This window comes from Coloeus monedula (assembly GCF_965178545.1).
Source record: "Coloeus monedula genome assembly, chromosome: 4".
Classification (NCBI taxonomy): Eukaryota; Metazoa; Chordata; class Aves; order Passeriformes; family Corvidae; genus Coloeus; species Coloeus monedula.
In genome coordinates this window covers 69072462-69086471 of record NC_138784.1, presented here as the reverse complement: position 1 = coordinate 69086471, position 14010 = coordinate 69072462, and the positions used below count along the sequence as shown (strand labels likewise).

The following is a 14010-nucleotide window of genomic DNA, read 5'->3' as shown; positions in this document are numbered from 1 at the left end:
AAACAAATCCTGCTAGTACTGGCACAGAAATGGAAGCCTGAACTGTTAGTTGGATTCAGATGGAGATTGGTGTTACACAGCCATGAGTTTATCGAAGTACTTACAGTCATACAAGTTTTTCTGCAGTTTGGATAAACATTGGCACATCTGTGGAACCACATTTTCTGGGACTTGAGCCAGCATCATTGTTTTGGGCCAGTTTCACCACTTGGCTGCCAGTATGGTCTCATCCTGCAGTTTCTCAGGCTAATGAGTTTATGTCTCTCAAAGAGAGTGTATGAAATATCTGTCACTGTGCAACGTGGCATGTGTGAAACAGAAGAAAATCCCACCATTTCTTGGGATGTGAGTTGTGTGCGTTGCCCTGGATCCTGCTTTGGCTTGACTGGCATAGTTAAGTTAAAAAATCTGCAAACATTGTAGGAAGTACTGTGTGCTGCAGAAAGTGCTTACTTGTTTTCCATTCAGGATGTTCAGTCTCAAAGAGGACATGATGCAGCACGGGACTGAGGGAAAGTGGGATGGCCTGCCATTGGAATGAGTGTCCTGCAGGAGAAAATGATTCCTGAGATAAGCATGGGGCTCTGTGGGCATACAGGACTTCAGCTGCTGTCCAGGTTTCTGTTTTATGGTGGGAATAATCTTCCCTTAGCAGGCAGGGATGTGATAAGGGGGACAAGGAGCATACAGCTATTTGGAGGAAATAATTTTGGAGACATCAGTAAAAAAACCCACTTTGTGAATATACCTCCTAATTACACTTCCCTTAATTACACTGATTTTGAATACTGTCTTTGCTGTGCTGACAACCAGTGGTTATTTTCTCAGCATGTTAATGTCAATCTAATCAAAGATCCTCATCTTCTAGTCACAGATCTGTGGGTGACCTTTTCCACGACCACATGGTCTATCAGGCAAGATGTTTGAGGCTTTGTAGGTAGTTCATGTGAGGAGAAACACAGAAGAGACTTTTGGATTAGGTCTACTACTCTCAGCCAAGGTTTGTAGTGTTACATTACTGTCAGCCTGCTACTGTACACTCAGCTTAGGTGAGTGAGAAAAGTCTGTTCTGGCTCTCAAGTACTGGTGGTTTTAATTGAGTTCAAGGTGTAACAGTTGGGTGAGCAAGGGTGAGGAGAACTCTTATAAATCCTCATTTTCACAAATTGCTTTTGGACACAATCTGTCAATAGAGATTTTGTTTCTAAAAGTCTTTTGCTGATGGAGACGAGCTGCGAATCAGGAGCTGTCATTGGGATTTGGTTTCAGTGCTGCCACATTAGTGAAAAAGCAGGTGAACATCTCAATTTTGCAGCTGATGTTGGTAGTTCAGCTGTTGTGTTCCTGGGACTGGGACATTCTGTTTAGTTCCCTTTAGTGGCAGTTCAGTCTTAATTAATTAAGTGGCAAAAAAATGAATGGAAGTTAATAGGGGTTGATGAATCCATTCCTATGTTGTAAATGATTGTCTCCCCAGCTTTCTCCTGTGCCTCTGGTGAGTACCTGGAGATGAAGAACCAGGTGTGCAGCAAATGTGCAGAGGGGACCTACTCGCTGGGCAGCGGGATCAAGTTTGACGAGTGGGATGAGCTGCCAGCAGGATTCTCCAACGTGGCGACTTTCATGGACACGGCTGTTGGCTCATCTGAGAGTAAAGCCGACAGTTGCAACAAGTAAGAAGTTCTGTTTGCACCTGGGTTAGGCAGCTGCAGGTAAACCTGAGACAGCTCAGCAGCACAGAGCTGCCTAAGGACTCATCTGAGCTCTGCAGAGGGTAACCAGACCTGCTAAGGGCAAACAAGAGTGGCTGGGAGGTAAAATCTGTAGTCCCATCTGTTTGCTGTCAACATGGTTTTCTTGGGCTCATCAGCAGCCAGTGAGTTTAAGACCAGCCTGGAGCTGCTCTTATTTGTAGCTGGAAAGCTCCAGGGTCATGGTACAGTAAATGTGGCTAAAAGGTCATTTTACAGCCTATTTAGACCTGTGGTGCTTGCAGAAGGCTGTTTCTGAGTGTAATTGAAGGTATATTGAACCTGTGGATAATAACCCTTTCTTGTATAGGTTGAGTACTAAATTTTTTGTACCCTGTCCTTTCCCATGCACAGTTTTAATGAAAAGTATTATATTTTATATTATTCATCTACCATATAAAAATAGATATAAAATAAAATTGTTTTATCTACTGTATCTGAAAAATAAATGGAAATCCTGTAATAAATTTAAATATTCACTGCAGTTAGCTGTTGTGGGATTCTGGGGTCTTTTTTATGTAGCATATTTTTGTATAGTAGTGCACAAAAAGTCTCCTCAGTATCTGTGATCTCAGTTGAGGCTTGTTTTGTTTATGTTCATCAGCTCTTCATGGACGCCTCGAGGGAATTACATAGAGTCAAACAGGGATGACTGTACAGTTTCTCTCATCTACGCCGTGCACCTGAAGAAATCCGGCTCTGTCTTCTTTGAATACCAGTATATTGACAACAACATCTTCTTTGAATTTTTTGTAAGGCCTTTTATATGGTGAATCCAATCTTATATAGTAAGAATTCAACCCAGATAAAGATCATTATCAGCAGCTTTTCCCCCTTTTAAGTTCCCTGTATGCCCATAGCTTGTTATTGCTGAACAAGATAAAAAAAAATGTGCTTCTCTTTCTGTCACTTATACTGTCTTGTGGCATTTATTTCATCTTCAAAACTCAGTCTGAACTGATCCTGTCTGCCATGCAGTGGGATTTTTCCATTAGGGGTCATGACTGCCCCAGTTAGTCCAGCCTTTTGCAAGACAGGTATTGGTGGTAGATGATTCCATTTGGGGGTGTTTGACTGGAGTTGTCTTTGAAGGACTTGACATTTAAAAAGACTTCTTCCAAGGCAGTAGTATGTGGAAACCTTTAGGTCAATTTGTGTCCTAGTAATTTAGTAAGTACGATGAAAAGAAAGGCAGGAGAAGTTCAGGTGATTTTCAGTAGGAATTAGGTGTCTGCACTGCGAAATGGAGGGGCTGGGGATCATTGGCTCTGACATGGGAACAGCCTGGCTGGGCTTGCACCATGGTGTACTCAAACTGCTGAAAGAGTCTGGTCAGCAGTGACCAGAATGGGAAAGGCAACCCTGCTCTGCCCATCTGGATGCACTGGTTGGTGTCCAGTGAGCTGGAGGGTTCCCAGCACCAGGATTTGCCGTGGGGTGTAGATGCCCGACGTTACTGAGATGCTTTGGAAGGTTCTGCTGACTCCTGTATCACTGTCCTTGTCATGTTGTACCTGCCATTTGGGACGGAAAAAAATGTAATAGGGGGTGACTCAGAAAGGCAGATGACTGGAAATTTTCAGTCTCTTCTGTAACTGCCCCTGTACCTGTCTGACAAGCTCTGTTTTTCATCAGAAAAACACAGCTCATGGCAACTCACAGGAGTGAGAAGTCTTAGCTGGTGTTGGTTAATATTTCTTGAAGTTTGGAAAAAAGTGCAAAGTATCCTTATCTTTAGTAGAGCTGGGAAAGGAAGCCAAAAATTACCTCTTGGAGGCACCTTCATGCTGCTACATCAGTGTGATAGATTGCTATTGCACTTTGATAACAGACCATGCAGGCAATGTTATTTAGCCATTTCTGTTTTGTATTAGGCTATCCTGCCTTCTTCACGGGAAGAAAGCAGCAAATATGCTTTCTGCTGTCAGGTGAATGTGCCAGGATTATGAATCCCAGCTCCAGTTGCTTGACAGATTGGCAGGTCTGCTCCTGCAATGGAGCGAATATATTGTTTCTCTGAGCAGTGGCTTTGAAAATGGCTTCTTGATTATTGCTTTTATCCATATCCCACTCATTCACCTTCTCTGAATTTATCATTCCATGTTCAAGAAGCAGTGAGTGGTTCAGTCCTTTATCCAAATGCCCATAAATTCCTAGTCAGCCTCGGTATTTCAGGGAAGCCATATTTCATGCTCCTGTAAAAGTCAATTTTTTCCTCCAGCATGCCTTTGTGCTTAAATATATTTAACAATGACACTTCAGCGCTGGACAGTGGCATTTCAGTGGCAGTTTACTGGGAAATGGTGAGGTGTTTGATCTGCCCTTCCTTGGCTCTATTTACATATTGAAGCCATTTACACCTGATGAGAGGACACTATATATTCTTACCTTGTTTTTGCAGATGGGAACCAAGACACAAAGATGCTGTAGCTCAATTGCACAAGATAATTAGGGATCTACCTTCTAAACAGGTGCTTCTTCTCACCTCTTTTCCTCAATGCTGTTGATCTAGGTTGGAATTGAGTGTACAGGTGCTTTGGAGGATGTGGGGTTGCACAACTTATTTCAGACTTGACATGGAGCAGCTTTAAGGAGGATCCTTGACTCCAGGTCAAGTCTGAAAGTGTTGAAGTGGCCTTTCTCCCTGGTGCAAAAAAATCTGAGTATGTGATCTCATGCCTCAAAGGGACTTGGTACTTTTTCATCTGAGAAGACAATTATAAGAAGAAAGAAGTGCACCAAACCCTGCTGTAGTGAAATGCTTCTGAGCTGCACTGGACCTGGGCAAGGGACAACCAGCCTCACACTTCTGCCAGGACAGACTCTCCATGGCCTGCTGCCTCTCCCTTGATGGCATTACTCTCATCCCTAGGTCAGGTGGCAGCAGGCCAAAGACAAAGCACATATTGTCTGTAGAGAAAATACTTTGTCTTCCAGCTTTGGCCCATCCACTCCTGCTTCCCCTATGACTGAGAAGCCTCTGGCTTTTAGCGGATTAAGTCTTGATGGGCTCAGGAGAAGGAGGAAGCAGCAAGACAAGATTTGCAGCATCCTTGTCCAACCATACAGTGTGAGGCCAAGTCTGAGATCTCATCCTGCTCTTTTTTTGCCATCTCTGTCAGAGGGGGCCATTGGAGGAACTCTTAACCTGTAGCAGATTTTGAAAGTTGGGGGTTTATTTTGCCACAAATAAGGCAGCTGTCTAAATATATAGACAAGAGGAACAGAGCTGAATCTTAGAATTCCCAGAAGTCATTATGCTAACAGAGATGCACTTGATTGTAGTCACTGATCTTGTGTTTTTATTAACAGATACAAAATGACCAGTGCAAAGAAATGGAGTCCACAGCAGACAAATGGGTGAAGCTCACAGACAATGGGGAATGGGGCTCTCATTCTGTAAGTGTATGAAAAATTCCTTCATGAAGACTTTTTCCATTTATAAATGTCTGTGATTTTCTCTGTCGAGACACAAAACATGGGCCAGCTTCTGTGAATGCATTTGAAGAAGCAGAGCTTCCCTACTACTGAGGGGAAAAGTCATGGAGATCCCTAAGGGGCTGATTCCAAAGGAAGTGATATAGATGCAAGACTTTGTATTGATTTCCCTGGGCTTTGAATCAAGTGTTTTGTGAGGTTAAATAGATTTATGCAAATCTGCATGCCACAGTCATTTTGCATGATTGTAATTGAAATCTTTTACAACAGTTGTTTGCTCCTGAGAGCACAGGATTATTCCTTGTGTCTTGGCAGAGCAGTAGCAGTGGGGTGTGTACATGGAGACAAGTCGGACAGGCATTTTATTCTCAAGTGTGTGCAGAAGGGCTGGACTGCACCCAGATTCTGCTCCACGGGGGCTTGTGTGAAAAACAAGCTGGCAGCACCATGGTGGCTCCTGCAGCACGGATATGAGCCTGTCCATGTTGGGGGTAGGAACCCTTTGGCTGGCCCATGACCCAGCTGGCTGAGTTTGCTCTGTGAATGGACCATGTGCAGACCAGCTAATCTGCTGAGGCCTGGCTTCCACTCCACCAGCATACCCTTTTCCCAAGAGCCATATCAGCAAAGGCCCAGCATAGGTGACGTTATGCCAGAAGAACAAGGCTTTTGTGGGCATAGGCAGCAGCATACTCTCTGTTTTCCGTGGTCTGCTTATGCTCCTGGAAGAGAAATTCTATTTCTGAGCCAGCTCTGGTTGGCAGTGCCTGTTAGCTCAGGTGCAAGACCAGTGCAGCTTACACTGGGAGGCTGGAAAGCTGGGTGAGGAGGGATGGGTGGCATGAGCTGAGAGGTAGATCCAAGGCCAGGGCATTGGCATGGGTGAGCTGAGGGATGTAAGCAGTCTGCATGGGAGATGGTGTCATCTGAGCTCGTCATCTGGGGTGTGAAGGTGTTACCACTGTCCATGAAAGTTCCTGGGATGGCTGGCTGAAATGTAGACACATAAGCTAGGTGAGATGATGGTTCTGGCTGTCCTGAAGGGTTTGTTCTGCACTGCGAATCCTGTCAAGGTGTCTTCTGTGAGCACAATTTTCCAGTTGCTGCTTCTGCTCTCAGCAGGTGAGTCCTGCTGCACTGGAGCTGGCATTGGGTACCTCACCTTACACAACCTGATGCCTGTTTCAATATGGTCCCGGTTCCCCTGTTACAAGTGGTAGCTCAGCTCTCCTCTGCCCCTATGGGTAGGAGATGTTTGGGTGTGGGAGATACAATATGCTGTATTTCTACTCTGCTAAATTTTTGAACTCTTTATCCTGGGTGAACAAAAACTGTGGTCCTGCCAGGCCTGTACAACACTGCTGTAAATCACATTATGCTGGACCCTTATGCTGGTAGAGCTTATCCCTCTTGTGTGAAAACATAGCACTTTCAGGCCGGTATCCGTCTGTACTGGGCCAGTAGATGTGGTACAGCTTTGCAGGCCATGCAGGGCCTTGGTGAACCTGCTGCTTTTAGTGATGAGTGACACTGTAGTTACACAAGTGAGTTGAGGACAGAATGCACCAACACTTCTGCTGGAAGAGTTGTCCTGCCTTCCTACTGCCCCTTACCACAGCCATGATACCCCCAACCCACCGCCCCCTCCACAGGGGTTGTGCAGCCACTGGCTGAACAACGCCATAAAAAAAACGTGGGTCAGGGCAGTGAGAAACCAGGTTGTTTTCTTCATCTCATCTGCTGTTTGTGGTCAGAAGTGAGCAGGAGGGATGAGACTGCTGCTGGGTACAGCCATGGTTTGTGCCTGGCTTACTGGTCATGATACTGCAGTGCTGCATGTAGGCAGAGCTTGATTTTTAAAACCTATAAGCAAAACTCACCTGTGAACTGGATTTTCAAACTCTGGGTCATGTTGAGTTTCTTTATGAAAGTGTATCTCAAGGCTTTAAAAACAAACTGATTGACTATATCTGAACATAAAGCTAGAGATAAAAGCTCTTGAGTGCCAGGGGTAGTTGGATAAAGGCAGGAACAGCTTTTCCCAAATTCTGCTTACAACAAGGTCAGAAACAGCTCTTGGTGTTTTTCCAAAAGGTTGTTGGGAAACATTTTTATAAAGCACACTTTGGCACTCCTCATATATGCCTGTACAACATCTGTCTAGCTGTTTCCCCATTATCTCTTGACCCACTAAACAGCATAGGAAAAGCTGCTAGGATGCAAGAAATTTGAAAAATGGAAGTAAGAAATAAAACAATGTCTTGGCAAGGGGCTGTCTGCTAACTCACACGTGTTGTTGCAGGTAACTCTGAAATCAGGTAGCAATATATTATACTGGAGAACAACAGGAATTCTCATGGGCTCCAAAGTAGTAAAACCAGTTTTAGTGAAGAACATCACAATTGAAGGTAAGTAGTATTTGTCTTTGAGGTTTTATCTCACTCTTTCATCACAATGTTTGCCAAGTGCTATTTCTACTGCTGTGACTACATCACTGAAGTGGCTTTTTTTAGCTCCTTTTCCCCTGTCTCCTCCTTTGAAGTGTAGAAACAGAACAGCAAAACTTCACAGTAAGGTAAAGACTGGAAAATTAGCTTATCTTGTAAATGTTGCCGTCTACTGGAGAAGACTGGCTTAGCAAATAGACAAAAAAAGGAATAAACAGGTTTTCTTTAATGTAGTATAGAAAGACTGTGATTATTGGTTAGCCTCTCCACAGTGATAAATAGATATATATCATAACAATGACAGTTAAATTAATATTTAAATGACCTTTTTAATCTAGGATTGCTCTTTTGGTCCTGTTGTAAGTGTAATAAAACTTGGAGTGTCATTTAAAGTTCTTAGATGGGTCAGACTTGCATTGAGGAGTAAAGATTAAAGACCTAAATTATGAGTCAGCAAAGCCAAAGTGTCTAAAGTGAGTGGTGAAACTGAGTCTGATTTTTATGCTGTTTTATAGAGCTGGTTTGCTCTCAGCCATAAGCCCGGGTAGGCAGCAGTTACAGATGTATCTCTTTCAGTGCTCTACCTGGAATTTTTCTTACAGGAGTTGCGTACACATCTGAATGCTTCGCGTGTAAGCCTGGTACCTTCAGTGACAAACCAGGTGCAGCTGGCTGCCAAGTGTGCCCACGAGACACTTATTCTGAGAAAGGGGCTAAAGAGTGCACCAAGTGTAAAGAAGACATTTATTATGCAGGTACATAAACCAAATGGGTTAAGCAAAACCAGGAAGGTCTGAGAATGTGCAGTCATCGGCTGTTTCAGATGTGAGAGTGGTTGTATCCAGCAATGATAGTCTCCAGTTGAGATGTAAAAGGGAAATGAATGACTTCCCAAAATACGCAGAGGGCACATAGATACATAATGGGCCGCAGTCAAACGTTGTTAGGGGCATCCGTGTTAATATGAAGGGCTGGAGACCTTTATGACCTGGAAGGGGATAGTTCTCCTGAAGGATAGAACAGTCGTGCTGTGCCCTCTCGTGGTAATTTGTGTTATAGGCTGGCGATGACACGAATTTGCTTCATCACTATCTTCAGCCTTAACAGGTTTTGAGGAATGTCCTTTCCAAGCGCTCTCTCCTGGCTTGCCCCTGCATCCTGTGTGGTTGGAAAATGTGGTGATCTAGTTGCAAAACCTAGTCCCAAAGTCCTCTGCATTCCCGTCTGTGGTTAGGTGGTGATCATCAGATAACATGCTCTTAATCTAGTCTTCATAGTCGAAAGGTCTTCAGATTTCTTCCTTGTAGTAGTTGAAGAATCAGTTCCTGACCATAGCACCTGCTATCACCACTGGTGGCAAATTCCTGGGGACCTCTGCCTGTGTTCACAGTGGGAATGGAAATATTGCAAAGTTATCTGGCAAGAGTTAAAATTGGGCCAGTGTTGTAAGGAAGTTTCTACAGGGTTAGAGGGATGGGATATTCACAGCTTTTTTGGGTGACCTGTTCCAATGCCTCACCATCCTCAGAGTAAACAAATTCTTCCTAGTAATTCTCCCTTGGGTATTTTGAATCAATAAAGTCAGTGTGACAGTATGAGCATAGCTGGTATTTTCCCTGCTATGGAAATTTGAATTTAATTTAATTAAATTTTTTAAAATTATGGTATTTTCCCATTTCAGTTCCGGGGAAGGTTCATGCAGACTTCATTAAGAATTTGATTTTTTTCATTCTCCTTTTGTATTTTTCTGCTGACTCATTTTAACCTACAGATTTTAAGCTTGTTATGTTTGTTTCCAGGGACCATGTGATAGTTTAATATCCTGTTTCTCACCTTTTCTTTTAGATGAGGGATCCAGTGTGTGTATAGAGCGACCTCCATGCACAAGCAAAGACTTTTTCCAGATCCATACCCCATGTGACAAGGAGGGAAAAGTAAGTAGAAGGCATGATTGACCTTACCGCTATCTCTGCATTTGAAAACAAGGTAGTTTTTTTTAGGAATCCCTCTCCCAATTACTTTCCCAGTTTTGCTTCCAGCATTGCATCTCTCTGAGGCTTTGGGCTTGTCCTTTGCCTGCCGTCTCCACAGCCTTTATCCCTCTGTAAGAATCTGCCAGATATGGGTCTGCCTAAGAGATGTGTTGTGGTGAGATGATAAGTTCCTTGCACTTGTGATGGGTCTGATGGGGTCACTGGTGCTACTTTCATACTTCCATGCTGGTTGGAGCACAGGGTGAAGTACTGTCCCAGGATAAACCCAGCTCTTTAGTTGTTAATAATCTTTCCTGGCATACTCTGGGCTTGTGATAACTGTCCCAGCAGCGCCCAGGCATAATTCAGGTGATACCATGGCACAGGAGCATTGGCTAGGACCATTCCTGTTTCAGATAGAAGAGTGTTTGGCTGCATAGGTATGATGTGTGTCATGTCCATTAGTTTTGGCATCAAAGAAGAGCCTGTGGTGTGGTAAAATAATGGTGTATACATAGCCTGGAGTGTTCATGTGCAGCAGCTTAGCTGCTGGTAATGTGTTTGTCCCACGGGATGCCTCAAATAACCTGGACTCTCAGGACACTGTTTCACCCAGAGACCTTAGATCCACTTAGTCTCTCACAGAGGGACCTGCTGGTGGAGCAGCCGGGCTTTGTCTCAGCAGTCAAGTGGGATTTTTGGAGGAATTTGGAGAGGAAACTTCTGTTTACTGCTATAGGAAACCCACAGAGGTGTGGACACGTGGTCAGGCCTGTTTTGTCTCTTTCCCATCTCTCTTAGATCCCATCTCTCAGATGTGATTGCAAACAGTCAAATTCCCTAACACCTGTGTGTTTCTGGCCTAATACTTTGTGGCAGGATGGAGTATTTTGGAGTCTCCTGATCAGCCAGTTTCAAAATGCAGCTGAGAGCTCTTATGCTTTGATAACGAAGCATCAGTGAGTTTAGCCCCAGAGCTGGCAGGCTCTGCAACCTGGTCTTGACTCACTGATTTCTGCTCTGTTAACTGTCTCTAATGACTCAAGAAATTAGCAGCAGTGTTCATGGCTGCACCCCCAGGTACAGCTTTAATTGCAGCCTCCTGCAGATTGTTCTGTCACTGCTCTGTGTGGTCTAAGTCTCCCTGGCATTGGATAGATTCCTGTTATTGACCCTTTTTCTGCCGCCTCACTGGCCTTCCCCTTCACTGGTGGACATCATTGGAATGCAAAGTGGGTTTTTCTGCAGACACCCTTCATTGTCCAGTTGCAATGACAGCAGCAGGTGTCACAGGCACACATTGGCTGAGTTTTCAGGATTGGTTTCACTGCTCTGCATCTCTGAAAATCGGTCCAAGTTTGCTGTACTCCCCAGGCATCTCTCCACGTGATGCAGCTCAATGAGAGGGCCTGACTCTGCAGGCCATCTGCAGGAGAACAGTGGCTGTAAAAGACCAGCCTATTGATCCATGCTAAAATAAGCCAGGTTTTCACCGAAAATAGATTGTTGTCTCCCTTCTGCTGTCCCCCTCCATGTGTAGAAGCGGCCTCAGGATATTTAAGCACTTGACTCTTGACTTTCATCTGCCTGCTGCTTTAAAATCCCAGGTTGAGCGCTTCAGCCCCAGCCTCAGAACCCCTCACCACATGGCCACAGGCACTCTCTGACCCTCTTCTCCCTGCTCAGATGCAGTAGGTTTCCTGTAGTGTGTAGTGTGTCTGGGCTCTGGGCAACCACACAGGTGCTTTGCCAGTTCTTGAGCCTTTTTATTTTAAATGCTGTGCACCCTGATGCTGCTGAAGGATTTCTGGAGCAATATTTCAGATAATCTCTTAAGTGTTCAGGAGCAGCAAGGGCAGGAACAGGTCCTGATCCGTAGGAATTTGTGCCACTCTGGCAGCAGGAGTAGTCTGCTTGAACAAAGCAGGCAAAGCAGACCCAGTGCCAGTGACCAGATTCAACCAAGGTGGCCAGACAAGTCCGTGGAGATGAGGCACGGCCAGTGTCAAGCTGGAACACTGTGTCCATGGGTCAATCAGGATGTGGGTCAGCCAGGGAACATGACCTGGCACAGGCATGGCTGCAACAAAATGCAGGCAGGGATGAAGAGTGAGAGCCTCAGCTTAATTGGAGCTCCCAGGAGCCAGGGCCTGAGCCTGAACTTCTTCCAGCTTATTTTTTGAAACAGTTTCAAGGAGGATCAATACTTCTTCAAGTGCGCTGTGTTACCAGAGGGCTAACCCTCAGTGCAAGCAGCTCAATGCCCAGGGTGACAGGGGCTCTGTATCAAATTCGTGAAATGAAATCTCCCTTACCTGAGCCTCTGGCCTCAAGATCCCTGATTACTGGGACCAAAGGGTGGAAGTACCCAGAGTGGGAATACCCAGTGTGGGAGCTGTGGACAGGTTAAACTCTTGCCAGTTGGGTTTTTCAGCTGTGGAACTCAGCTAAGTTTCATCTTGAGATATAAAACTCTTTCAGAGACAGACCCAAAATCAGATGAAATTTGAAATACAACTTCGTGGGTGATGCATCTCACCTAATCCTTCTCCTGAAGACAGAAACTTGTGTCCTCAAAGGGGGGTGATGATGATGAAGTGATACTGTTGTATAGGGTAACACCATGGACTGACTCATGTTAGTGTTCATAAACTGCTTCTTATGTGATGAAGAAGGATTGGAAGGGTTTTGGGAGAGCTTCTTCATGGTTTTGGAATTTTCTCAATAGGTGAAAAATGGCAGGAGAGAAATTGGGGACTTTTTTCAAAGAACAAGCCAGTATGAATTAAAAATGCAGAATGTGTGGTGCTCTCTGCTAAGAGATGCCTTCCCAATAAAGGGCTTTTATAAGACAGAAATTATATTTTGTGTTACTGTGGTTAAAATGCAGAGGTTGCATATCCAGTTAGAATTATTTATCTGATGTTCCTCAGAATCATTTGCATGGGGAAATTTACTAATTAAATAGGAATGAACAGTAGTAATTGTTTTAAGCTTCACATTTTTATTTTGTTCTTAAAGTCTGATATTGTGGAATCTCCTATGAACCTAATCACTTCTGTGACCCTTACCCTCCCTCCCCTTTACTGTCCTGGATGTGCAAGGTCTGGTTTTGGTCTCAAATGATGGGAATACCCTAATTTAGTTTACAAAGGGGACCTTCCTTGATGCATCTAGTCCGAAAACTTCATAGTACACTGTGTGAGCTCAGTGTCTCCTCCTTCCAGACTCAGATCATGTACAAGTGGATTGAACCCAAGATCTGCAGAGAGGATCTCCCTGATGCATTGACCCTGCCTCCTTCTGGAGAGAGGCAGGACTGTCCACCCTGCAATCCTGGCTTTTACAACAATGCCTCATCTTCCTGTACTCCCTGCCCACCAGGCACATTTTCGGATGGGACACAGGGTAGGAATCTGCAAAAAAATTCATGTCTCTCCAAAAGCTGTCATCTGCTTGCATGTGACTTAGTTTAGTGACCGATCATCATAAGCCAGTGTTCATTCTGTGTTAAGTACTTGGTAAATAACACTGGAGAGCAGGATGTGGATATCTGGTTTCTCTCCTAAGTCCTTTCTTATCAGGGATTGTTGCTCTAAGTTGACCTGCTGCGTTCTGGATGCATTTCTTGGCTGATATAAACATCCTGAGAGTTATTTTAAGGGATTCTGAGAAGGGAATCAGAACTTTTACAGTCAGCAATTCCTTCTCACCCATTCTCCTGTCCATGCTAAGTTCTTTGCTGTGGAAACCTCATTTTAAGCCCAGTCAGATGAACATCCTGCCAACATTGTCTAGCCTAAACTCTGGCTTGTTGATTCTGAGATACATTGACCCAATGGTCCCCTACAGCATTTTGTGGGAACTCTTGTTTATCAAACCTTCAGCTGAATCTATTAAAATTAAGTGTGACTTGGGGGACCAGTTGCAGATTAGTTACTACGAGGTTACAATCTACAATTTATAAAATCCTGGTCTCATTTCCACTCTCCTGGTCCTGATAAGTCTTTGACTGTTTAACTACAAAGAAATAAACTATTTTCTTTGCTTATTACTTGCTCCAGAGAGGAAAAAAGCAGTATCTTAAGTTCTTTATAACACTGTTTGAGATGTGTTTTGGCTGTGTGATATCCTTTTCTGCCCTCTCACCCTTAGAGTGCAAAGCCTGCCCTGCTGGGACTGAACCAGCTCTTGGGTTTGAGTACAAGTGGTGGAACATCCTGCCAGGAAACATGAAGACATCTTGCTTTAATGTTGGCAACTCGAAGTGTGATGGGATGAATGGTGAGCCAAACTCCCTGTGTTGTTTGCCTGTCTCCTGCATGGATCCTTGTTGTAATGAAGCACCCATCAAAATGAGTGTGCTCTTGGCTATATGACTCACAACACAGTTTCCTCCCT

At 44.3% G+C, this 14010-nt stretch overlaps 1 protein-coding gene across 1 annotated transcript in view; it reads left to right on the top strand.

Moving 5' to 3' along the window:
* The first annotated feature begins 1494 nt into the window (after positions 1-1494).
* Positions 1495-14010, top strand: part of ELAPOR2 (endosome-lysosome associated apoptosis and autophagy regulator family member 2) — a 30335-nt gene continuing 17819 nt past the window's right edge. Inside the window, exons 1-8 of the mRNA XM_082280299.1 lie at positions 1495-1673; positions 2356-2503; positions 5064-5150; positions 7492-7597; positions 8239-8391; positions 9482-9570; positions 12837-13017; positions 13765-13893. Coding sequence (XP_082136425.1) covers positions 1510-1673; positions 2356-2503; positions 5064-5150; positions 7492-7597; positions 8239-8391; positions 9482-9570; positions 12837-13017; positions 13765-13893 — 1057 coding nt within the window. The 5' untranslated portion in view covers positions 1495-1509. The remainder of the gene's footprint in view (positions 1674-2355; positions 2504-5063; positions 5151-7491; positions 7598-8238; positions 8392-9481; positions 9571-12836; positions 13018-13764; positions 13894-14010) is intronic.